Source organism: Hyla sarda, chromosome 1, assembly GCF_029499605.1.
Source record: "Hyla sarda isolate aHylSar1 chromosome 1, aHylSar1.hap1, whole genome shotgun sequence".
NCBI classification, from domain to species: domain Eukaryota; kingdom Metazoa; phylum Chordata; class Amphibia; order Anura; family Hylidae; genus Hyla; species Hyla sarda.
In genome coordinates, this window is record NC_079189.1 from 409,154,851 (window position 1) to 409,182,098 (window position 27,248).

A 27,248-nucleotide genomic window follows, 5' to 3' on the forward strand; every position below is an offset into this window, starting at 1 on the left:
TGCAGCGGGGGCATTATACAACATAGCTAGCGCACCAGGGGGCGTTATACATAGCTAGTGCAGCTGGGGGCATTATACAACATAGCTGGCGCAGCGGGGGGCATTTTACATAGCTAATGCAGCGGGGGGCATTACACAACACAGCTAGCACAGCGGGGGCATTATACATAGCTAGTGCAGCGGGGGGCATTACACAACACAGCTAGCACAGCGGGGGCATTATACATAGTTAGTGCAGCGGGGGGCATTATACATAGCTAGCGCAGCGGGGGGGCATTATACATAGTTAGCGCAGCGGGGGGCATTATACATAGTTAGCGCAGCGGGGGGCATTATACAACATAGCTAGCGCAGCGGGGGGCATTATAAATAGCTAGCGCAGCGGGGGGCATTATTAATAATTATAAATTTTATTACAACAATTAATTAATAAGTACAAATGCACTTAAAAAGGACAAAAAGCCTTACATTTTAACATTCTCTTAGACCCTTACATTACATTCTCTTAGACCCTCCAGCTCTCCACTGTTCGGATTTTCGGATTTTCCCCACTAACTTCTCCCACTCAATACCACTTGGACTTCTACTGCCCAAAAGCCCTCTAAGAATCACAACCTTAGTAAGCATAAATATCTGGATTAATAACTCCCGCCCCGTCATTACCTTACTCAAATCGCCTAGAGTCACTTCTGTCACCGACCATTCTTTCTCTATATTAAGTTTTCTCTCAATACCCTGAAAGACCATACTCCAGAATTTTTAACCTTTGGACATAACCACAACAAATGGAACAAATCGGCATCGGCTCCACCACACTTGGGGCAGTCTGCCTTACTCCAACTCTTCATCTTTTTTAACTGTACTGGTGAGTAGCATAAATTATAAACTATTCTTAATTGCATGATTTGATATCTCTTATTGGTTGAGCACTTTTTAACATTGCTCAAAATGCTTTCCCATTCTTCCTCTGAAATTGGACCAAGTACTTCCTCCCACCTCTTTTTCTTATTTTCCCGAAAGCTATCAGATATGGTTTTAAGGAGTAGCATATAAATGTATTTTAACTTTCCTCCTCCTTCCAAACTCATATAATCTATCACCACATATGTATATATCTTAAATTTCTCCTTATCAGTGCATCTATATGTTTCACACAATTGAATATACCAAAATTTGTGTTCATTACGTAAACCAAACTCCATTTTTATTGTTTCAAATTTTTTAATCTCACCATCCTGAAAAAACTGTGAAACATTTAACCCCTTTGCTTTTCCAAAAATCACTCCCTAATCGTTGGAAATGTGCTAACTCCGTATTATCCCATAACACCGTATTGGTTAAAGATCCCTCTATCTTACACCTCTTTTTTACCACTTGCCAAATTTTCCTAAATAGCCCTATCAGTGAAACGTGCCCAGAATCCTTTTTTATCGGAAGGCCATATAACCTAAAATCCGGTAAACTCCCTCCACCTTCTCCTTCCAAGTGTACCCACCTTATATATTTCATACGGACTCTACCCCTCCCCCAAATCAATCTTCCCATTAGGGCTTCTAATCATAAAAAACATTTTACAGGAATCCAACAGGGGGCTGCCCCCAAGACGTATAGAACCTGAGGTAGAATTACCATTTTAATTAACCCAATCCTATCTGCAATGGGGGGCATTATACATAGCTAGCGCAGTGGGGGGGCATTATACATAGCTAGCGCAGCGAGGGGCATTATACATATAGCGCTATATGTTTGGCCCCCACAGTGCTAGCTATGTATATTGTCCACTGCTGCGCTACCTATAGATCTTGCCCTCCTGCAGCCATATGGGCAGCCGGGGAACGCAGCACAATGCTTCCCCAGCTGCCAGTGTAGTGCAAAATTACAATCCTCGCTAATGACTTTAAAAACCCTGCTGAGAGCCCTGAATGGCCCCTCGGCCATTCAGGGTCCCCAGCGGGGTATTTAAAAATTAAAGTAAAACACGCACATGATCTACATCGCAGGGCATGCCGCCCGCTCCCCTGGTTAATAACTTTTGATCGCTGAGACCCAGTGCGATCGATCCCTCAGCCTTTGTACTACAACCCCCATCATGGAACAGACTTTGTTCCATGATGGGGTTAGTAGTACATGCACTAATCTAGCCTCCCAGCCACCTGCAGACTCCCGCAGCCAGGGAACTACTACTCCCATCACGAAAAGAAGTCTGTTCCATGATGGGAGTAGTAGTAGTCCCTGCTGCAGGAGTCTGTAGACAGCTGATACTAACAGATGAAAAACTGATGCAAACGGATGCCACTAAATAGCATTCATTTGCATCAGTTTGCACCCGTTAATAGAATGGTCCGTTTCGGAGGCAATAATGGACAAAATCTAGATGGGGGAACCTAGCCTTATTTGGGCCGTTTACTGCACAAACAACGGACTCGCTAAACTGAGTCCAGAACGCAATCTGAACGAAGCCTTTGGCTCACATTTTGGCACATGTTTGACAGATGCAACTTCTTTTTTGAACATCTGTTTTAGGTGAATTTCCTATCAGTTAACCCCTTAACCCCTTAAGGACCAAGGGCATACAGGTACGCCTTTGTTCACTGGAACTTAAGGACCAAGAGCATACCTGTATGCCTGTGGGAATTTCGGTCCCGCCGCGTGCCGGGCAGGGACCGGACCGGAGTGACTGCTGATATCGATCAGCAGACACCCCGTGCAAATGCCCAGGGGGGTCATCAGACCCCCCCCATGTCGGCGATCGGCGCAAATCGCAAGTGAATTCACACTTGCGATTTGCGCGATTCCGGGTCATTACGGGTCTATGGTGACCCGGTAAATAAGGGGGATCGTGGTTGGCCAAGACACCCAAGATCTCCCTGAAGGTATAGGAGTGGGGTGGTCTCTACACTGTTGCCCCCAGATGTTGCAAAACTATAACTCCCAGCATGCCTAGACAGCTGTCATGTTGGGATTTGTAGTTTAGCAACAGCTGGAGGGTCACAGTTTGGAGATCACTGTGCTGTGAACTGGGGCCATCTAGATCTTGCAAAACTACAACTCCCAGCAAGCCCACATAACAGTTTGCTGTCTGGGCATGCTGGCATTTGTAGTTTTGCAACATCTGGAGGTCCAAAGTTTGGAAATCACTGTGCAGTGGTCTCTAAACTGTAGACCTCCAGATGTTGCAAAACTGCAAATCCCAGCATGCCCAAACAGCAAACAGCTGTCTCAGCATGCTGGGAGTTGTAGTTGCGTACCTCTAGCTGTTGCATAACTACATCTCCCAGCATGCACTTCGACGATCAGTACATGCTGGGAGTTGTAGTTTTGCAACAGCTGGAGGCACACTGGTTGGAAAATACTGAGTTAGGTAACAGAACCTAACTGAAGGTTTTCCAACCAGTGTGCCTACAGCTGTTGCAAAAGTACAACTCCCAGCATGCACAGTCTGTCAGTACATGCTGGAAGTTGTAGTTTTGAAACAGCTGGAGGTTTGCCCCCCATGTGAATGTACAGGGTACATTCACACGGACGGGTTTACAGTGAGTTTCCTGCTTCAAGTATGAGCTGCGTGCCGCATCGGGTGACACCATCCTGATGGGGTGACACCAGGTACGCCCCCGGTCCTCACTTGCGCTGTCTCTGTACTAGCAGCCCCAGCCCCCCCCCCCCCCCCCCCCCCCCCCCGTCATCACTTGCGCTGTCTCCGTACTAGCAGCCCCCCCACACTTGCGCTGTCTCCGTACTAGTAGCACCATCCCCCCCCCGTCACCTGCACAGTGAACCGGCCTGCGCCCCTACGTCTTCTGTTGCGCCGGGCCGACGTCCCTCCGCAGGGCCGCGCAGGAGGGCGTGACGTTACTCGCAGAGCGCCCGGAGAGAAGGTGAGTGAGTGTGTGTCTGTCTCACTCTCTCTGTTTGTGTGTCTCTGTCTGTGTGTGTGTGTGACTGTGTGTGACTCTCTGTGTGTGTGTGTGACTTTGTGTGATTCTCTGTGTGTGTGACTCTGTGTGTGTCTGTATGTGACAGTGTGTGTGTGACTGTGTGTGTGTGTGACTGTGTGTGACTCTGTGTGTGTGTGTGTGACTGTGTGTGACTCTCTGTGTGTGTGTGTCTGTGTGTGACTCTGTGTGTGTGTGTGACTGTGTGTGACTCTGTGTGTGTGTGACCGTGTGTGACTCTGTGTGTGACTCTGTGTGTGTGTGTGACTGTGTGTGACTCTCTGTGTGTGACTGTGTGTGACTCTGTGTGTGTGTGACTGTGTGTGACTCTGTCTGTGCGTGACTGTGTGTGACTGTGTGTGTGTGTGTGTGTGTGTGTGACTCTGTGTGTGTGACTGTGTGTGTGTGTGTGTGATTGTCTGTGTGTGTGACTGTGTGTGACTGTGTGTGACTCTGTGTGTGTGTGTGACTGTGTGTGACTCTGTGCGTGTGTGTCTGTGTGTGACTCTGTGTGTGTGACTGTGTGTGACTCTGTCTGTGTGTGACTCTGTGTGTGTGTATGTGTGATTGTCTGTGTGTGTGACTGTGTGTGACTCTGTGTGTGTGTGGCTGTGTGTGACTCTGTGCGTGTGTGTGCGACTGTGTGTGACTGTGTGTGACTGTGTGTGTGTGACTGTGTGTGACTCTCTGTGTGTGACTGTGTGTGACTCTGTGTGTGTGTGTGTGTGACTGTGTGTGACTCTGTCTGTGTGTGACTGTGTGTGACTGTGTGTGTGTGACTGTGTGTGTGACTCTCTGTGTGTGTGACTGTGTGTGTGACTCTGTGTGTGTGACTGTGTGTGTGAGTCTGTGTGTCTGTGTCTCTCTCTGTGTGTGTTTGTGTGTCTGTCTGTCTGTCGCTATCTCTGTCTGTGTGTGGCTCTCTGTCTGTGTGTGACTCTCTGTCTGTGTGTGACTGTGTGTGACTCTGTGTGTGTGACTGTGTGTGACTCGTGTCTGTGTGTGTCTCTGTCTGTGAGTGTGTGTCTCTCTGACTGTGTGTGTGCGTCTCTCTCTCTATCTGTGTGTGTGTTTTTTTGTGTGGGGGGGAGGGGGGGTTGTTTGAACCAGTGATCTAATGTGGGGAGACATTGACCTATTGTGGGGAACATGCAAGGGAACCTGAGGCCTAATGGGGGGAAACTACTACCAAATGTGGGGAATCTATGCTACCTAATGTGGGGAAACTGCTACCTAATGTTGGAAAACTGCTACCTAATGTGCGAAAGCTGCTACATAATGTGGGAAAACTGCTACCTAATGTGGGGAATCTGTGCTACCTAATGTGGGGAAACTGCTACCTAATGTGTGGAATCTGTGCTACCTAATGTGGGGAAATTACTACCTAATGTGGGGTAACTGCTACCTACCTAATGTGGGGGAACTGCTGCCTACCTAATGCTCCCCCCCCCCCTGGCAGTAGCACCCTCATCATCCACCAGCAAACCCCCCAGCAGCAGCACCTCCATCAGCAGATCCTGATGGTGGATGATGGGGTGCTCCTGCCAGGAGGATGATCCTGCCGATGGATGATGGGGGTGATACTGCCAGGGGGGATGGCCAGTAGCACCCTCATCATCCTCCAGCAACACCCCCCTAGTACTAGCACCCCCATCATCCACTAGCAACACCACCAGATTTATATTCAGAGGGTACAGTATGTGGCAGATTTATATTCAGAGGGTACAGTATGTGTTGGTATTATATTCAGAATGTACAGTGTGTGGTAGTATTATATTCAGTGGGTATGGAAGGTTTATAATCAAAGAGTATAGTGTATAGTAGTATTATATTTAGAGGATACAGTGTCTGGTAGGTTTATAATAATACTTGTTTTCATATAGAGGATGAGAATGCGCTGACATAGTGAGGAGACGTCTGGGCGTCACATTCTACAGACAGAAGTTTTAGCTGGACCCGGTGGTATGTACCATCTGAATCCCTGTTACGCCGAGCGCTCCGGGTCCCTGCTCCTCCCCGGAGCGCTCACGGCGTTCACCCCCGTGCAGCACCCTGGTCAGACCCGCTGACCGGGAGCGCTGCACTAGTGTCTCCGGCGGGGATGTGACCCGCGTAGCGGGACGCGCCCGCCCGCGGCTCGCATCCCAATCTCCTCACCTGCCCCGTCCTCCGTCTGCTCAGTCCCGGCATGCGCGGCCCCGCTCCCTAGGGTGCGCGCCCGCCGGCTCTCTGAGATTTAAAGGGCCAGTGCGCCATTGATTGGCGCCTTGCCCAATCAGTACCTGCACCTGTGTCCTCCTTATAAAAACCCACTTCCCCTTTCTGGTATCGCCGGATCTTGTTGCCTAGTGCCAGTGAAAGCGTTTTGTGTATGTTCCAAGCCAGTGTTCCAGACCCTCTGCTGTTGCCCCTGACTACGATCCTTGCTGCCTGCCCTGACCTTCTGCTACGTCCGACCTTGCTCTTGCCTTGTCCCTTGTACCGCGCCTGTCTCAGCCGTCAGCTGGGGTTGAGTCGCTATCGTGTGGAACGACCTGGGGGTTACTTGCCGCTGCAAGTCCATCCCGCTTTGCGGCGGGCTCTGGTGAAAACCAGTAACCCCTTAGACTCCGTTCCCCTGGTACGGCCCATGTCATCACCCCACTGACACAGAGGATCCACCACCAGTGTCCTCGCTGCATACCTATCCGGATCCTGACAGTAGATCCGGCCATGGATCGCGCTAAGGTCCTGCTGCCTGTTGTCGCTGACCTTACCACGGTGGTCGCCCAGCAATCTCAACAGATCGCGCAACAAGGACAGCAGCTGACCCAACTGACCGTCATGCTGCAACAACTTCTGCCACAGCTTCAGGAATCATCTCCTCCGCCAGCTCCTGCATCTCCTCCGCAGCGAGTGGCCGCTTCCAGCCTCCGCCTGTCTCTACCGGACAAGTTTGATGGGGACTCTAAACAGTGCCGTGGTTTCCTGTCTCAATGTTCCCTACACTTAGAGATGATGTCGGACCAATTCCCCACTGAACGGTCTAAGGTGGCTTTCGTAGTCAGTCTCCTGTCTGGAAAGGCCTTGTCATGGGCCACACCGCTCTGGGACCGCAATGATCCTGCTACTGCTACTATCCAGTCCTTCTTCGCTGAAGTTCGTAGTGTCTTTGAGGAGCCAGCCCGGGCCTCCTCTGCCGAGACTGCTTTGCTGAACCTAGTCCAAGGGAGTTCTTCCGTAGGCGAATACGCCATCCAGTTTCGTACCCTCGTCTCAGAATTATCCTGGAACAATGAGGCCCTCTGCGTGACCTTCAAGAAAGGCTTATTCAGCAACATCAAGGATGTACTGGCCACACGAGAAATTACTGCTAACCTGTCTGAACTTATCCATTTGGCCACCAACATTGACATGCGTTTCTCTGAAAGACGCCAGGAGCTCCGACAGGAAAAGGATCTTGTTCGCACCAGGCGATTTCTCTCTCCAGCTCCTCTCTTCTCTAGTACACTGCAATCTGTTCCAGTGCCTTCTGCCGAGGAGGCTGTGCAAGTGGATCGGTCCCGCCTGACCCTACAAGAGAGGACTTGCCGCCGTAACGAGAATCTATGCCTGTACTGTGCTAGTACCGAACACTTCCTAAAAGACTGTCCTATCCGCCTTCCGCGTCAGGAGAGACGCACTCCGTTACCTCACAAAGGTGAGACGACTCTAGGTGTGAATTCTGCTTCTCCACGTCTCACTGTTCCTGTGCGGATTTCTCCTTCTGTTAACTCCTCCTTCTCTGCTGTGGCCTTCTTGGACTCCAGTTCTGCAGGAAATTTTATTTTGGCCTCTTTTGTTAATAGGTTCAGCATCCCAGTGACCAGTCTCGTCAAGCCGCTCTACATTTCCTCTGTCAATGGAGAAAAATTGGACTGCACTGTGCATTGGAATGCATCACGAAAAAATTGAATTCCTTGTCCTGCCCAACTGCACCTCTGAAATCCTCCTCGGTCTGCCATGGCTCCAACATCATTCTCCTACCCTTGACTGGACCACCGGGGAGGTCAAAAGTTGGGGTCCATCTTGCCTCAAACGGTGCTTCACGTCTGCTCCTACTTGTCAAACCCCCGTGGCCCCACCCTTACTGGGTCTTCCCAAGGCCTACCAGGACTTTGCTGATGTCTTCTGCAAAAAACAAGCAGAGATCTTACCACCTCATAGGCCTTATGACTGCCCCATTGACCTCCTTCCTGGTACCACTCCACCCCGGGGCAGGATCTACCCTCTGTCTGCCCCAGAGACTCAAGCCATGTCCGACTATATCCAGGAGAACCTAAAAAGAGGGTTTCATCCGGAAGTCCTCATCCCCTGCTGGAGCGGGCTTCTTCTTTGTCACTAAAAAAGACGTTTCCTTACAGCCATGCATTGAATACCGCGGTTTAAATAAAATCACCATCAAAAACCGCTATCCCCTGCCTTTGATCTCTGAACTCTTTGACCGTCTTCGTGCTGCCAATATTTTCACTAAATTGGACTTAAGAGGCGCATATAACCTTATTCGCATCAGGAAAGGTGATGAGTGGAAGACCGCATTCAATACCAGAGACGGACATTTCGAATATCTAGTTATGCCCTTTGGGCTCTGCAACGCCCCTGCAGTCTTCCAGGACTTCGTTAATGAGATATTTCGGGACTTATTATATACCTGTGTTGTGGTTTACCTGGACGACATCTTGATTTTCTCCTCTAGCCTGGAGGAACACTGTCGTCATGTCCGTCTAGTGCTCCAGAGACTTTGTGAAAATCACCTGTATGCCAAAATGGAGAAATGTCTCTTTGAATGCAATTCTCTTCCTTTCCTAGGTTACCTAGTCTCTGGCCAAGGGCTTCAAATGGACCCAGACAAACTGTCAACGGTTTTAGATTGGCCACGCCCTTCTGGACTCTGTGCTATCCAACGCTTTCTGGGATTTGCCAACTACTACCGACAGTTTATTCCCCATTTCTCCACCATTGTGGCCCCTATTGTGGCCCTGACCAGGAAGAATTCCAACCCTAAGTCATGGCCTCCTCAAGTAGATGAGGCCTTCAATCGTCTCAAAACTGCCTACGCTTCTGCTCCAGTGCTGTCCAGACCTGATCCATCGAAACCTTTCTTGCTGGAAGTGGACGCCTCCTCAGTCGGAGCCGGAGCCGTACTTCTCCAAAAAAACTCTTCCGGACATAACATTACTTGTGGTTTCTTTTCTAAAACTTTCTCTCCTGCAGAAAAAAAATTACATCATTGGAGATCGTGAACTTCTAGCCATCAAATTAGCACTCGAAGAATGGAGGCATCTATTGGAGGGTTCCAAACACCCCATTATCATTTACACTGACCACAAGAATCTCTCGTACCTCCAGTCTCCCCAACATCTGAATCCTCACCAGGCTAGACGGTCGTTGTTTTTTGCCCGCTTTAATTTCGAGATTCACTTTTGTCCTGCAGACAAAAACGTCAGGGCTGACGCCCTTTCACGTTCCTCTGATGCCACCGAATCTGAAGCCCCTCTGCAGCATATCGTACCTCCTGAGTGCCTGGTCTCCTCTGCTCCAGCTTCTCTGGGACAAACTCCTCCCGGAAAGACTTTTGTTCCTCCCCGCCAGCGCCTCAAGATCCTCAAATGGGGACATTCCTCTCACCTTGCTGGCCATGCTGGCATTAAAAAGTCCATCCAGCTTATTTCTCGTTTGTATTGGTGGCCTACGCTAGAGGGTGACGTCACTGATTTCATTCGGGCCTGTACTGTTTGCGCCGGGGATAAAACCCCTCGCCAGAAACCTGCTGGACTCCTCCTTCCTTTACCCGTCCCCGAGTAACCATGGTCCCAAATTGCCATGGATTTTATTACGGATCTGCCTGTATCCCATGGCAACACCGTCATCTGGGTGGTCGTTGATCGTTTCTCCAAAATGGCACACTTCGTTCCACTTCCAGGTCTTCCTTCTGCGCCACAATTGGCGAAGCAATTTTTTCTGCATATTTTTCGCCTTCACGGGCTTCCCACGCATATCGTCTCGGATAAAGGCGTTCAATTTGTGTCCAAATTTTGGAGAGCTCTCTGTAACCAATTAAAAATCTAATAAAATTTCCCGTCCTCCTATCACCCCCAATCCAATGGAGAGAGAGTAAACCAGATTCTTGGTGACTATTTGCAACATTTTGTCTCCTCCCGCCAAGACGATTGGGTCGACCTTCTACCCTGGGCTGAATTCTCGTACAATTTCAAAAATTTGGAATCCTCTGCCAAATCCCCGTTCTTTGTGGTGTACGGCCGTCACCCTCTGCCCCCCCTCCCCATTCCCACTTCTTCTGGACTGCCTGCTGTAGATGAAGTTACCCGGGACTTCTCTGTTATCTGGAAGGAGACTCAAAAATCGCTCCTACTGGCCTTGTCTCGTATGAAGAGACATACTGATAAGAAGAGAAGGACTCCTCCTGTTTTCGCTCCTGGGGACAAAGTGTGGCTCTCTGCCAAGTATATCCGCTTTCGCGTTCCCAGCTACAAGCTGGGCCCACGTTACCTTGGACCATTTAAAATCAAGAGTCAAATCAATCCTGTCTCCTACAAACTTCATCTTCCTCCTTCTCTTCGTATCCCTAACTCCTTTTATGTTTCCCTTCTCAAACCTCTCGTTCTTAACCGCTTTTCCCCCAAGGTCACCGCTCCTGCTCCTGTCTCTGGCTCCTCCGATGTCTTCACTGTAAAGGAAATCCTCGCCTCCAAGGTAGTCAGAAGTAAAAAAAAAAATTCTCGTAGACTGGTAGAATTGTGGCCCCGAAGAGAGGTCTTGGGAACCCGAGGATAATATCCTCGACAAGGAGCTCATTTACAGGTTCCGAGGCTCCAAAAAGAGGGGGAGACCAAAGGGGGGGGGGGTACTGTTACGCCGAGCGCTCCGGGTCCCTGCTCCTCCCCAGAGCGCTAGCGGCGTTCACCCCCGTGCACTAGTGTCTCCGGCGGGGATGCGACCCGCGTACCGGGACGCGCCCGCTCGCGGCTCGCATCCCAATCTCCTCACCTGCCCCGTCCTCCGTCTGCTCAGTCCTGGCGCGCGCGGTCCCGCTCCCTAGGGCGCGCGCCGGCTCTCTGAGATTTAAAGGGCCAGTGCGCCATTGATTGGCGCCTGGCCCAATCAGTACCTGCACCTGTGTCCTCCTTATAAAAACCCACTTCCCCTTCCTGTTATCGCCGGATCTTGTTGCCTAGTGCCAGTGAAAGCGTTTTGTGTATGTTCCAAGCCAGTGTTCCAGACCCTCTGCTGTTGCCCCTGACTACGATCCTTGCTGCCTGCCCTGACCTTCTGCTACGTCCGACCTTGCTCTTGCCTTGTCCCTTGTACCGCGCCTGTCTCAGCCGTCAGCTGGGGTTGAGTCGCTATCGGGTGGAACGACCTGGGGATTACTTGCCGCTGCAAGTCCATCCCGCTTTGCGACGGGCTCTGGTGAAAACCAGTAACCCCTTAGACTCCGTTCCCCTGGTACGGCCCACGTCATCACCCCACTGACACAGAGGATCCACCACCAGTGTCCTTGCTGCATACCTATCCGGATCCTGACAATCCCATTGTCGCTCCTTCCCATCTGAGCCCTCTACAGCGCCTGCCGAACACTTAACAGACACATATGAGGTATTTCCTTACTCGAGAGAAATTGGGTTACACATTTTGAGAGGATTTGTCTCCTTTTACCTCTTGTAAAAATTCAAAAACTGGGTCTACAAGAACATGCGAGTGTATAAAATGAAGATTTTGAATTTTCTCCTTTATTTTGCTGTTATTCCTGTGAATCACCTTACTACAAGGGTTAACACACTTACTGAATGTCATTTTGAATACTTTGAGGGGTGCAGTTTTTATAATGGGGTCATTTGTGGGGTATTTCCGATTTAGAAAATTTTGTGAAAAGTTGGAAAATTGCTGCTATACTTTGAAGCCCTCTGATGTCTTCCAAAAGTAAAAATATGTCAACTTTATGATGCAAATATAAAGTAGACATATTGGGGGAGATTTATCAAAGGATTTAGACTGGTTTTTCTTGTCTAAATTTGTCGCACAGAAAGTCTGTGCGACTTTTCTGCGACTTTTGCTCTAGAGGATTTTTAGAACATGATGCATGCAAGTCTATTTTAGACTGAAATGCATTGAAAAATGCATTGGTGCTGAATTTATCAAGTGCGACTTTTCAGCGACAAGTCGCATAGGCTGAAAGTACGCCGAAATGTCAGACCATGTTGGAGCAGGTTTAAATATAGACTAAAGCATAGATCATGCAGTCTGTGCACAGAATTTATCAAGAGCTGTGCGCCATTTGATAAATTCGGTGCACAATAGACCAGACTAACCCTCTGTAGTTTGGTCTATATTGATGCGGGACATAGACAACTTTGATAAATCTCCCCCATTGTATTTGTGAATCAAAATATAATTTATTTGGAATGTCTATTTTCCTTACAAGCAGAGAGCTTCAAAGTTAGAAAAATGCAACATTTTCAATTTTTTCATCAAATTTTGGGATTTTTCACCAAGAAAGGATGTAAGTTACCACAAAAATTTACCACCATGTTAAAGTAGAATATGTCACAAAAAACAATCTCAGAATTAGAATGATAACTAAAAGCATCCCAGAGTTATTAATGTTTAAAGTGACAGTGGTCAGATGTGCAAAAAATGCTCTGGATCTACAGTATAAAATGGCCTGGTCCTTAAGGGGTTAAGGACTCAAGGGTTTCCGTTTTTGCACTTTTGTGTTTTCCTCCTCACCTTTTAAAAATCAGAACCCTTTAATTTTGCACCTACAGACTCATATGATGGATTGTTTTTTGCGCCACCAATTGTACTTTGTAATGACATCAGTCATTTTACCAAAAAATCTACAACAAAACCAAAGAAAAAAATTTTTGTGGGACAAAATTGAAAAAAATATATATATTTTTGGGGCTTCTGTCTCTGCGCAGTGCACTTTTACGTAAAAATGACACTTTATTCTGTAGGACCGTACAATTAAAATGATACCCTACTTATATAGGTTTGATTTTGTTTTACTTCTGGTGAAAATGATAACTGTTTGCACAAAAATTAGTATGTTTAAACATTTATTTTTCTAACCCTATAACTTTTTTTATTTTTCCGCATACAGGGTGGTATGGGGGCTCACTTTTTGCGCCATGAAGTTTCTATTGGTACCATTTCTGTTGTGATGGGACTTTTTAATAGCTTTTTTTACTTTTTTTATGGTATACAAAGTGACCAAAAATACACAATTTTGGACTTTGGAATTTTTTTACGTGTACGCCATTGACTGTGCGGTTTAATTAACATTATATTTTTATAGTTCGGACATTTACCCATATGGCGATACCACATATGTTTATTTTTATTTTTGTTTACATATTTTTTATGGGAAAAGGGGGGTGATTCAGACTTTTATTAGGGAAGTAGTTAAATCTCATTTATTAACTTTTTTTTCCACTTTTTTTTCCACATTTATAGCCCCCATAGGGGACTATCACATGCAATCTTCTGATTGCATATACTGATCAGTGCTGTGTTATCGGCGCTCCATTGCCCCAGCCTGGATCTCATGGAGCAATTAACCGCCGATCGGACGCCGAGGAGGAAGGTAGGGACCCTTCTCGTGTGTCCTCAGCTGATTTACAGTGGTGGTCTCGATCAGCCAGACTGAGCTGCCGGGAAGCATTTTTTTACATTTTAGACGCGGGAATCAACTTTGATCGCCGCATCTAAGCGGTTAATACCGGACATCACTGCGATCGGTGATGTCTGGTATTAGCCACGGGTACCAGCCGTTGCTAGGTGCCGGGACCGACCAATTATGATGTGGGGTCAGCTCCTGACCCCGCGTTATATCATGGGAGCTGTCAAACTTGATAAACAGATGGGCGAGGACATTGGGTGCGTGGTTCAGTGGGTTGTCCTTTGTATTTCACTGTTCTACAGAAAGGTACTGAAATGCTTCATTCTGTGTGTTTAATAGTAATGTCCAGAAATGCAGATTTTTGGTCACTTTATACAGCAAAAAGAAAATGTAAAAAAAAGGTACCGATGAAAACTACAGATTAAGGCGCAAAGAAGAGCCCTCACACAGCCCTCATTTTCATACTAAAAGTTATATATTTTTTTAAAGTAGCAAAATAAACCAAACACCTATATAAGGCTGGGTTCACACTACGTTTTGTCCCATACGGGAGCGCATACGGCAGGGGGGAGCTAAAAGCTCGCGCTCCCGTATGTCACCGTATGCGCTCCCGTATGTCATTCATTTCAATGAGCCGACCGGAGTGAAACGTTCGATCCGGTCGGCTCATTTTTGCGCCGTATGCTCTTTTACAACCGGACCTAAAACCGTGGTTGACCACAGTTTTAGGTCCGGTTGTAAAAGCGCATACGGCGCAAAAATGAGCCGACCGGACCGAACGTTTCACTCCGGCCGGCTCATTGAAATGAATGACATACGGGAGCGCATACGGTGACATACGGGAGCGCGAGCTTTTAGCTCCCCCCTGCCGTATGCGCTCCCGTATGGAACAAAACGTAGTGTGAACCCAGCCTAAGTTGGGTATAATTTTAATTGTATAAACCTACAGAATAAAGATAAAAAATTTTCCGAAAAGTGTACATCGTAGAAATGCTGGTAGACAATGATACAATTTATTATTTCAAATTTGCTGGGGAACTTACAGTTCAACTATGTGGTTAGTTCTTTAAAGGAAATCTGTCATAAATGTCACCTGCACTAACCTGTCGGTACAGACATGTAGTGCAGGTGACACTGATGACAACGGTACTCACCTTGTCCCGTTCCGTGCAGAGGATCTCCAGTAATCGTCTCCGGTATCTTTAGCTCCAGGCCCGGTTTGGAGCATGGGCGGAGCTTAGTGATGTCACCCCTGCTGTTCTCTGCTGGGTCCTGCTGACATCACTAAGCTCCGCCCATGCTCCAAGTCGGGCCCTGAGCTGAAGATACCAGAGAAGATTGCCAGAGAATGACAGCACGGAACGGGACAAGGTAAGTACCTTTGTCATCAGTGTACTCTGCACCACATGTCTTTTCCAACAGGTTAGTGCAGGTGACACTTATGACAGATTTCCTTTCATTGTGATTGACATATATAGGTCAGTGGGGTAAGTGGATAGAAGCCAAGAACAAATTAGATTGCCAATAAATCAATCAAGAGGAAGCAATAAAACAAATACGGGGGAATTTATCAAAACCTGTCCAGAGGAAAAGTTGCCCAGTTGCCCATAGCAACCAGATTAGTACTTTCATTTTTCAGAGGCCTTGTTAAAAATGAAAGAAGTTATCTGATTGGTTGCTATGGGCATCTGGGCAACTTTTCCTCTGGACAGGTTTTGATAAATCTTCCTCATAAGGGTTTAATGGAACCAATGGCTGGGCTGATATAACTATGAGCTCTAAACAGGCAGGAGGTGTCAGTGTTGTACAACACCATTACTATATGAATACATAGTAATATCAGCCCAGAGGTACCATTGATGCTTTTAATTGTTTTATTGCTCCCACTTTAGCTTAAAGCGTACCTGTCAGATCCCCCCCCAAAAATAATAAATAAATAAATCTATTATCACTGGACACTGCAGGACTGGAGGCAGGAGACGTCTAGTGGTCACTTTTTTTTTACTGTCTTTTTCAGTATGAAATATATAATAATATAATTTTCTGATGAAAGCAATTGCAAAACATCTTGTTTTTGCATGCTTTATAACATAAAAAGTTAGATCTGACAGGGCCCATTTAATTGATTTGTTGCCAGTCTCCTTTGATCTTGGCTTCTATCCACTTACCCCACTGACCTACATATGTCAGTCAATCATGTATTTCAATGGGAAAAAAAATCTGTCACAATTCTCCGGCCCGTAGTCGTGACCCGGCAAACTCCAAGGCAGCGGCGCTGGGTGCAACTCCCAGAAGTGGGTGCTGCGTGCGAGATAGCTGGGGTCCCCAGCGGCGGTACCCCCACCATCAGACATCTTATCCCCTATCCTTTGGATAGGGGATAATAGGTCTTAGGGCCAGAGTACCCCTTTAAGGGCTGAACAAACGTATCCCAGCCTTCCTGCTGCTACCAGATTACAAAAATTGTTCATTTTGGAGGAGGGACGTTTCTCATTACAGTCTATGGACAATGGACTCATATGTTAACAAATGTGCTACGAAAGAAAAAAAAAAAAACCGCTGCAGGCTCTGTCCTTCATCTGTTTAAAAAAAAACAGATGCAGGAATGATACCTGAAAAAAAGAGAATTTTATGTAACATCCGTCACTGCATGTTATTCTATGCATTCGGTAATGGATGTGTTTAATGGGTCATTTTTCATATTTCAAAAGTGCAACAGCCTCTGTCATGAGTGCGCTTAAAATAGCGCATATGTCCCGTACGGAGTCACTAGGGGTGACTCCATTCAGCAGCAGAATTGAATGGGGTACGCTTCTCCCATTAACAGTATACGTCTGCATTACGTTTTCGGCGGGATGCAGATGGATATGATTAATGGGTGTTCCGACCCTAAAATCACCTATTGAAATCTATGCTGTAGGGTAATTTATTTCACGGTGTGCAGATGAGATTTTTTTAAATTTCTTCTATTGTGTTGCTGATGCAAACATGTCACATGTGAACCTACCCTAAATGGTTAAATAGGTGCAGAGAGCTAGATCCACCTGAGTCTCATCATTGCAGTTGTGATGCTTTATATTCTCTAGTTGAGGGTGGGGGAGGGGAGTCAGTGCATTCACAATGGGGAATTGGGTGGTGCTGGCTCTGTGGCTGTCCTGGGTTACTTATCTTGCAGCCCAAAGTGGTAAGTTTCTGTATATGTAATGTATAATATGGCTGCAGTGAGTGCTGGCTTTACCTATATCAGTGGTTAAGTGTCCTTAGTTTGTCTTCAATATATACTGTGTATTTGCATATGTTTGTCATAGTCCAGACAGGTTCCCTTTAAACCAATAAGTCCTCCTTTTAATTCCATTAATTTGCCTCTGTAGGACTCTGCTCTGATCTATGCAGTTTAGTCAGTTTCCACCCTTGATCAGTTTCTTTCTAAACTTGTTCAAAATTGGGTTCTGTTTTTCTACTAGGGCTCCAAATAACCTGCACATGACAGTAGTTAACACTAGGGGGCACCAGTACCTCATCTAGTAAACTGAATGCTCTAATAGGTAAATGCCCTCTGGTGGAGGCAGCTGGTAATGATCTGTCTATCCATTTCTGAGCGAAAGGGGAAGAAACTATGGAGCTCTAACTATATTGCTACTAGCACAGATACCTGAATACTGATCAGGGAAACAAGGCCTAGAGACATCGATGCACTTTTAGGCCAGTTTATAATATGAGTGGCTAAATACAAGATCTGTTCAAGAAAAGGTGTCCTGCTGCCTTGGTAAAAAATGCTCAGGTTAGTTAATAGCAGAAGAAAAAATGCTATTAACCTTCCTAATTCTGATATAAAAATGTGTGTGATGCTGCAACTCTTTGGAAAGAGTTTTAGACTCTTTAGAAATCTTACCCCTTCCCCTATTAGTCCAATGTGGTGGGGATAAGATGCATTTTGAGCTAAGGCCTGATTTTTATTTTTTATTTTTTTTTCTTCCTGAAAGTAATCATACACCATTGTAATAAAGGAGCGCATCAGAATTCTGTATTCTCAATGGTGCATTTTGGGTGGGCCTGTTAAAAGCAAAGCCAATGCAAAATTTCAGATTTTGATTTATTTTTTTTCCCCTTTTGTCAGCTCCCCCGGACACAGTGTTCTATCAGTGCAACAGGACGTCTATTAGTGTGGCTGTTAAAAGTGATCCGTATAAAAACAAAATCCTGTTAGACCCTGGCAGTCTTACCTTGGGGAGATGTCCTGTCTCCAGTACCACCGCACTAAAGAACTTCCTGGTGTTTGAGTACGGCCTCTATGACTGTGGGTTCTCCAGAATAGTAAGTTTTTTTTATTTTTTTTATTTTTTTTATTTTTTTTTAAATACTTGGCTATCAAAAGTTTGTATTTGACCTTTCCAAGATCCAGCTCGAACACTGAGCTGTAGCGCTTCTCTGCAAAGCACATAGGATAAGATAAATATATCTAAACTGCACACTAAACATCTGGTTGTGTTGTAATTACCATGAGGCATGGGGAATTAATTTAATTTACATACAGAAGTGTGACCACACCCCCATATCAGCATGGCTTTATGAGGAATCTGTCCTGTCAAACTAATCTGATCAGCTTTTATGAGGAGGTGAGCTCCAGACTGGACATGGGGCAATCGCAGGCTGTCATATATCTGGATTTTTCCAAAGCATTTGATACGGTGCCTCATAAAAGGTTGTTGCATAAAATGAGAGGGATGGGGGAGAATGTGGGTAAGTAACTGGCTCAGTGATGGGAAACAGAGGGTGGTTATTAATGGTACTTAGTCTGATTGGGTGACTGTTGCTAGTGGGGTACTACAGGGGTCAGTCTTGGGTCCTGTTCTAATTAATAAATTAATGACCTTTTAGAAGAGTTGAATAATAAAGTAGCAGTCTCTTCAGATGATACTAAACTCTGTAAAGTGGTAAACACATTAGAGGACAGAGCACTGTTACAAATGGATCTGGATAGGTTGGAGGTTTGGGTTGAGAAGTGGCAGTTGAGGTTCAACACTGATAAATGTAAGGTAATGCACATGGGGTGGAAAAATCTGGGCTGGGATTATGTATTAAATGGGGGAACACTTGGGACGACTGACGTGGAAAAGGACTTGGGAGTCTGTTAATAATAATTTTTTAGCTGTAGTGACCAGTGTCGGGCAGCTGCTGCCAAGGCAATTAAAATCATGGCGTGCATTAATAGGGGCATAGATGCCCACAACAAGGAAATAATTCTACCGCTGTACAAATCACTAGTCAGACCACACATACTGTACTAGGCACCAGTGTACAAGAGAGAGAGAGATATAGATATAGTGGAGCTGGAGAGGGTTCAAAGACGGGCAACCAGGGTAATACTGGGAATGGGAGGACTACAGTACCCAGAAAGATTATCAGAATTAGGGTTATTTAGTTTAGAAAAAAGGTTTAGGGGCGACCTAATAACTATGTATAAATATATCGGGGGACAGTACAGAGATCTCTCCCATGATTTATACTCAGGACTGTATTCATAACAAGGGGGCATTCTCTACGTCTTGAGGAAAGGTTTCTACACCAGCACAGATGGGGGTTCTTTACTGTAAGAGCAGTGAGACAATGGAACTCTCTGCCAGAGGAGGTGGTCACGGGGAACTCTGTAAAAGAGTTCAAAAGTGGTCTGGATGCATTTTTGGAGAATAACATTGCTGATTATGAATACTAGATTTATAGGGACAGAACGTTGATCCAGGGATTTATTCTGACTGCCATATTTGGAGTCGGGAAGGAATTTTTACCTCTGGTATGAGGGTTTTTTGCCTTCCTCTGGATCAACTCAGTAGGGACTCATTAGGAATATAGGTTGAACTTGATGGACTCTAGTCGTTTGTGTTCTGGTTTTTTCAACCTTATGAACTGTTACTATGGATGTAGTTCTGTCTTCTAGGGGTTTCCCCGTGGTTAAATATATTCAAGTAAACTCTATTCGGCAACTTTTAAAATCTTTATCTAGATCAGTGTTTTCCAACCAGTGTGCCTCCAGCTGTTGCAAAACTAAAACTCCTAGCTTGCCTGGACATCTGAAGGCTGTTTGGGCATGCTGGGAGTTGTAGTTTTGCAACAACTGGAGGCACACTGGTTGGAAAACATTGATCTAGATGTTTGCAGTGGTTATGCTGCCCACTGGTGTGTTCTAATGTGTTCAGTACTAGTGAGCACACGTACCCACTACCTCAGGTGGAGTGACTCGTGCTACTGGACAGGCCAGCCAAGAACCAATACACTAGAAGCTGCTGTTCAGTATTCACCATATTGGGCTCTGTTTAAATCACTATTCTGCAATGTTCCATGCATATGTCGGCAACCTTACAAAAGTCATCCATGAGGTATATGCACAGGCCAAACCTAGTCAATGAATAACTACATTTAGGTTTTCCCAATGTATACTTCTTATTTTACAGGACATAAGCATAGTGTACTTTTCACTACAGGTTTCCATCAGCATCCCGCTAGGAACAGGATGCCAGTGTGGACTGTGGCACAGATGGCAACAGGTGCACTTTTATTTCAATGGAAACCTAGTGCCTGCTGTGCTATTGAGTCCTCTTTAAAACTGATAGGAAGCTGTACTAACAAATGAATTCTTTCCACTGTAGTAAAGTGCTTGTTGCTTGGGTAGGATGATGGGCAAAACTTTATTCATGCATTAGTTTCCCTGGTTAACCCCTCTGGCACCAAGTATTTGGCATAGTAACTACTCAGCCATTGGAGGATGGTCATGATTGACAGATGACCTCCCATTTGGCTAAGTTCACATGTGACTATAGCTTAATGTATGGTTAAACATATTTAAACAAAGTCTTGCTGTATACTAATCTGCATAGCACACCAGCTAAGTGTGAACACAGCCTAACGGATGCATTCTAAACTGCTCACTACAATTCTCTCCTCATACAGGTCTCTGGGAATGTTGTGAAGTTCTTTACAGACTTGGTTTACAAACCTAATCCGGCCGCTAATGTGTTTCCTCAGCCTTTTCGACAGCGGATAAATTGCGTATCAAACATGTGAGTTCTCATTCAGTTGTGTCAATAATCATAGCTATAGACAATGAATACGGCACTCCTTATTTTCTACATGGTGCTCAAGTAGGATCCCAGTCCTTAATTAAACGAATAATCTTGACATTCTCTATTGAAGCATTCAGGAGTTTATCTGCAATAACAGAAATTAAAGGGGAACTCCAGTACCCTTATCCTGTGTTTGACTGCTCAGACCCCCTGCAATCTCCTGCCAGGCACCCCGACTCTTGTCTTTCATCTCTATTGGGAGAGCTGGAGATTCAGAGTAGTTTGCAGTTGCACTGAGCTAAATAGCAGCCAATCAGATCATCTTTCATTTTCCACAGGCCTCTTTAAAAATGAAAGTCATGATCTGATTGGTTGCTATGGGCAACTGCACCACTCTTCCTGTGCACAGGTTTTGATAAAGCTCCCCCATAGTGAGGCGTTCTGGTGTCAGTTTCTGCAGACTTCCCTCATTGACAAAAAATAAAAGTATCAGGTTTTATTACAAATGCACAGCAGGGGGATATTTATCAAAACCTGTCCAGAGGAAAAGTTGCCCATAGCAACCAATCAGATCATTTCTTTCATTTTGTAACAAGGCCTCTGAAAAACAAAAGAAGCAATCTGATTGGTTGCTCTGGACAGGATTTGCTGGATATTCCCAAAGTACAAGAGTGCAGATTTGTAAACACGTTGGCTGACATTTATCATTCTTTAGACTGTTTTTTTATTTTTTATTTTTTTCTCTACAAAAGGCACGCAAAAGCTCAAGCAGGGTTTATGTGCCTTTTTTTTTATTTTTTTATTTTTTTTTGCTCCTCATGGTTTACACATTTCTACTGATTTTGAGTTGCAATACACATGATATGGAAGGGTTTTATGAACTGTACCTCTGTGAAAAGTCACAAAGCTGCTGAAGTCTCTAAGACTACACTACACCAGCCCAGACTTGGCATAGCTTTCTGGTGTATGTGAAGAGGGAAATTTCAGAAAATGTGACCTTCACAAAATGTATTAAATACCCTGCGACCATTTAATAAACTTGGTTCTCCTACACATTACCAGCACACACAAAGGGGTGTAGAAAAATGCTTCACTTACACCTACAATGATAAATGTAGTATTGCAAATGTGCCTGATGTTTTGTGTGCAGTCCCCTTTCACCACATGTGTTTATAAGCACTTGAATTGAAATGTGCGCAACAAGTAGGAGTGGCCTATTGGTAAAGGAGCATGGCTTGAGTGAATTTTCAGTCTGTCAGATTGATCAGTGTGGTTTAACTTTAGATGGCGTAGTCTAAATTCACCCTAAATAGACAGTATTTGTAACTTCTGCTTTCACAAATTTCGTAGATCAATGAACCCTACACCCCTTGAATCTACAGTGGAGGTGCAGTTATCTGGAACAAGTCACCTGGACTTTTCATTTCTTTTCATGAATAGTAAGTAACTTAACTCCTTAATCTTGGGGACATTAAATGGTACCTCCATTGGTAAAAATGTTTTTATATATTTAAAATTTTTTAGATTAGCCTATTTAATTTTCCCTTTGTAATATACATAAAACTTGGTTACTTTGTATTAAAGTTTGGCCACCAGGGGTCCTGCTTCCAGACTTCTCTGCCAGGCTGCTGCAGGAGACAGTCGGGAAAGGCAGGTGGGACCACAGCCAAGCAGTGTAGCTGAATACTTCAAGGACATCTCTGGGATTTAGCAACTGATCCCCTATCCTAAGGGTAGGGGGATTAGTGTCAGATCGCAGGGGTCTGACTGCTGGGGGCCCGGGCTCTCTGCATGATAGGGGCATGTTGACCACAGCACGAAGCAGCAGCTGACACGCCCCCTCAATGCAGCTTTATGGGAAAGCCAAAGCGTTGCGCTTGCCTATCTTCAGCTCTGCCATAGAACTGCATGGAGGGGGGGTGTTGGCCACAGCGTCATGCTGTGGTCAAAGGCATTTCATGCAGAGAGCCTGGGCTCCATGAGAGAGATCACCGGGGGGGGGGGGGGTTTGGGGGTGAAATAGTTCTCCTATCAGGTAGGGGGCTTGGGCTTTGTGCAATCTTCGTCAATCACACTAAACTTCTCTTGGCTGTGTAGGGACATACAAGGCCTTTACTTTTCCCATTCCTTCTAAATCCACTTATGGCATTTTGACTGCTGTAAAAAATTTTAAAATAGAAAGACTTCCCAGGTGTGGCTTTCTATCTTGATGTTCTGTATGTAAAGTGATAGAATACCTATACCTAGATACAGGCTCTACAATTCTTCCCGTGTGCGTATATAATTAAGTTTTAAACTAAATTTTTCCTTCACCCAGGTGACTTCACGGCACCTTCAAATGTAAAAGATTTCTTTCTTGGCTCTCCAATTTTCTTGGCTATATCTGCTGCAATGGGAAACCATCAGTCTATGCAATTGTTTGTGGATGAATGCATTGTGGCTCCTACGGACGACCTTAGCAATTCGGCACAGCGCTATGTCTTAATAAACAACCATGGGTAATAAAAGTTTTTTTTTTATTCATATACACTGTTCTCTCCCAGATGGGAAGCTACTCTGAAGACAAACAACCTTGCTTTCTAGATTGACTATGTATATTCTATCCAAATTTAGCCATTTTGTTGCATCACTTTTCCTCTGCATTGGTTTCTGAGTATGTAGAATGTTAGGCCAAGTTCCAACTTTCTAGAATGTTTAAGTGGGGTTCAGGAGTGACCTCCCCAAGTGACCAGCCGCAATTAGTCTATATATAGCACAAGCACTGGTCAAAACTGATTCTTTTCAGCACATGCTTGGAAAACTGTTCAGCAATGTAATAGTTACTGGGGGCCGATTGTGGAGCACAGAGCCTGACAGATTGGTTTATAAATTTTGTAGCCTGAGATGTGAAGTTGAGTGGTCAAATGTAACCTTCAACTTTACTGGCAAAACCCCCAACTATTATTGCATTTGGAGAGAATTGCACTCGAGTTAAAAGGTACGGTCATCTAAATCTGACTACACAACATGAGACAAATGCATAAGTAATCTTCCAGTTGTAACTGCAGGCTACAAATAGTGTAGGTAGATGTAATGAGAAGTTTAAAGTAAAGCACTCTGTAGCAAACGTTTACAAAAAATTAATCATGGTTATCCTACTGAACTTGCAAGCTCTGATGTACAAATAACATTACATCTTACAGATGTCTTATTGATGGTAAAGTAGCTGCTTCACGTTTTGTGGAACCTCTTCAGCTGGATACTGTAAAGCTTACTTTTCCAGCTATGAAATTTGTAGGCACCAATGGTTTGGTAAGTATGAACACCCTCTAAGGAACTTGTAAACTCTGAAACTGGGACTACATGATGTGGTTTTTCTCCTTTTTGTGCAGATCTACCTCCACTTTAAGTTAATGGTTTGGGATCCTAGAGCTACAAATGGACTGAAGATGTGCTCCTATCTAAGCGACGTTAACAGGTGAGACTTAAAATACTGAAGGGTTGTGTGAGCCACTATGCTGCCAATTTTTATTTTTAGTCTGTTCACAACCAGTGTCATGTAAATATACCTCTTAGGCTATGTTCAGAGGGGAATGTCCACAGGGAAAATCTCTGCAGACATTCCCTTGACAGCAGAGTGCCTAAAGAATATGCTGGCGCTAGGGCTGCTCGTAGACGGCAATGCATTTCCATGCGGAGTCCGTAGAAAGAATAGATATGTATAGTCTTTCTGCAGATGCCGCAATTTGACTTTCCACATCATGCTTTTGGTGTGGAAATTCTGCTGTGAACACAACAGAATCCCTTTGACATCAATGGGACTCTGCTGCTGCGGAATTCTACACGGAAATTCCATTGTGTGAACATAACCTCACTAGTTTAAACTGGGAAGCCCTTTATTGAATTGCAACTAGAGGAAACACAAACTTGTGTTCTTTACATGCTTATCTAGGTTTGCTTAATTTTCACGATTAGCCAGTGACTTTGTTCACAAAAGCTGTTGCATTCCAAAAACACTAAGTTGAGTGTAGGTCTGGGATTAGCCACATCACTCGTGATGAATAGGCCAACTTATAATGGGTCTTGGATAAATCACAGACCACCCTCTTATGTAGTGTAAAAGTACTACTAGACCTAACATACAGCACTCAGAGCTGGGTTTTAAGACTATGTTCAGAGCTAAATTCTGCAGGAATATTCGGCTTGGAAATTCCACTGCAGCAGAGTCCCAATGACTACAATGGGATTCTGCTGCACTGTGTGCATAGCAAAATATCTGCGGCAGATGTTTCTGCTGCGAAAGTCCTAATTCCAACATCTGCAGAAAGAATAGTAATGTCTATTCTTTCTGCTGATTCCACAGTTGGAGATGGCTAATTTCTGAGCAGTCCTAGCGCCCGCTGGATAAATCAAATCTGCGGAATGTCTGGCAATGTTTTCAGGGCAGACACTCTGCACAGAATCAGCCATGTGAACATGGCCTTAAAACGGGAGAGTGCCAATAGGATGGAGATGGGTCAAAAGGTATAAAAATATGGAGTACTCCTTAGAAGCAGAGTGCCTGCTATCCTAAAGTGCCCTGTAAACCATTATTCTGAGCACGGTTTGAGGGCATTGTGGGACACCATGCTTGGACCAGTTTTGGGATACGGTCAGTATTGCTGTTGAAGGTACTATAACTAATGGAAGGCATGATCTGTTAAGCTCTACTACATATTTTGTTTGGCGGACACAATGTATATTTACATGGGCAAAAAACACTTTTTTTTTCCATAAAAGTGCTGCTCTCAATGAGGGACATTTATCAATGTTTGCTTATGTATTCATTTTTTTTTTTTTTTAGTAATTTTTTCCTTTTTTTTGCTTATGTGACTTATTTATCAACTGGTTTCAGCCTGTTGATAATTTTCTTTCACGTAAACAATTTTTCCTTTTTTACTTTGGTAGTAGCTTTTTCTGCTCCATGTTTGAGCTGGAGTAAATTTTGTCAATTTTTAACCCTGTTGCGACTTTTTTTTGCGCAGTTGCGACTGTCTGTTAATAAATACCTGACTACCCGTAGTCCATTTTAAAATTATTACTACGTAGTTAATTTTTGGAAAACTTGCTTTTCTCGCATTCCAGTCAAAATGTCGCACGAAAAATCATGTAGTCGCAGTTGTGACAATTTTGCGACAATTATAGTAAAGAAAACCTGACTAAACCCGTTGATGTCCATAAATGTGTTTAAAAAAATTAATAAAATTTGCCATTCTTATGCTTCAGTGAAACTGAGCTGAAATACCACACAACCTGAAGTGAATGCAGCCAAGATGTAATGACACACAACTTGTGCACATGCTTTCCTATTTTCTATTTCTCTAACCCCCTTTGATGCCTTAATGCCACTCTTGACATGTCACACAACCATATATTTACAACAAAACTTGTGTCCTGCAACAAGTCGGGTCAAGTGACATGCCAGGAAGCAAAGGGCACAGCCATGTGCTTATACCACATTTTGCTAACAATTTGAGGTGGTCTTGTTATAAAAACCCTAACAGACATGTCTGTGTCATGTCAAGTTTCTTAAAGATTGCTTTAAAGTGCAACACTTCACATGTTGCAGTAACATTTTCTGAAACAATTAACAGTCTTGTATTTGGGGGGGGGGGGTCAGTTGACTCACCTTTGAGATCAAGTGATGGGATGTGTAACTTTATTTCAGGTGGCAGCTTCTAGGCAATCCTCGAAGTGATCTCTGCAGCTGCTGTGAGTCAGTCTGTAGCCTATCTTTCAGAAGGAGGAGAGATGCTGATGGTAGGTAGCCGTAGACCTCAAATTTCATGGGCTTTTTTTGTCTTATTTATATTTTATATATATTCTATTTTTAACCTCCTTTGTGCAGACAAAAGCGGTCCTGGCATTATTCATACAATGGTTTTAGGGCCATTCAAAATTCGCAGTCCAAATGCTAGCAATGATTCCAAGGCACTGAACACTAGATCAGGTAAGTCTAGCATACAATGGAATGGGCATTAAGAGTATGTGGTTGTATGTAATAAACTATGGCCTTCTGGAATAATTTTACTGTGTTCTGAAGAGGTTGGGTATGTGGTATTGCATCATAGCCTTACAATTTTTATATTTTACCTGGACTACAGACTTCCCGATACCGCCTGCCGTTGGAGCACTTTTCCTAGAGCTTGCAGTTCTTCTGCTGTTGTCTTTGGGTGTTGCGGTGTATGGCCGTGCTGCGAACCAGGACAGTAAAGAGCTTGAGAAGAGATTACTACTTACTCATGAAACCTGAAAGTTTTTTAAATAAACTATTCTGCTTTCAAGTACTTGTCGTGTTATCAAGTTTTTATAATCAGGGAAAATAGTTGCTTAATAAAACTGGGGAGGGAGAAAAAGCATCAAAAAATGGTGTTCCCAAGAAAATAAACTCAGCTGTGTAAATGAATATTTAAGATTAAAAATGTTTTCCATGAACAAACTTAAAGATTTATTTAAGTTTTGCTGTTGAAAGGTGTATGACATGATATCTAGTTAGATCCCTTTTTATTCCTATCCTATGAGCTCGCCACATCAAATAAGTGTAGAAATAAAGCTTTTTCAAACATTACAGTACTCTGT

At 44.6% G+C, this 27,248-nt stretch overlaps 1 protein-coding gene across 2 annotated transcripts in view; it reads left to right on the forward strand.

Annotated features, from left to right (window-relative positions):
- The window catches only part of LOC130278907 (zona pellucida sperm-binding protein 3-like), a 28,474-nt gene extending 1,527 nt beyond the window's left edge, over window positions 1-26,947 (forward strand). The window contains exons 1-10 of one of the 2 annotated variants that reach the window (XM_056528658.1): window positions 16,699-16,777; window positions 17,711-17,907; window positions 20,539-20,648; window positions 22,002-22,090; window positions 22,969-23,149; window positions 23,834-23,942; window positions 24,023-24,108; window positions 26,338-26,429; window positions 26,518-26,619; window positions 26,774-26,947. In XM_056528658.1, coding sequence (XP_056384633.1) covers window positions 16,714-16,777; window positions 17,711-17,907; window positions 20,539-20,648; window positions 22,002-22,090; window positions 22,969-23,149; window positions 23,834-23,942; window positions 24,023-24,108; window positions 26,338-26,429; window positions 26,518-26,619; window positions 26,774-26,922 — 1,179 coding nt within the window. In that variant the 5' untranslated portion in view covers window positions 16,699-16,713 and the 3' untranslated portion in view covers window positions 26,923-26,947. Of the gene's footprint in view, window positions 1-16,698; window positions 16,778-17,710; window positions 17,908-20,538; window positions 20,649-22,001; window positions 22,091-22,968; window positions 23,150-23,833; window positions 23,943-24,022; window positions 24,109-26,337; window positions 26,430-26,517; window positions 26,620-26,773 lie in introns of those variants that run through there. The other variant, XM_056528659.1, reaches the window with a different exon arrangement.
- The last annotated feature ends 301 nt before the right edge of the window (window positions 26,948-27,248 follow it).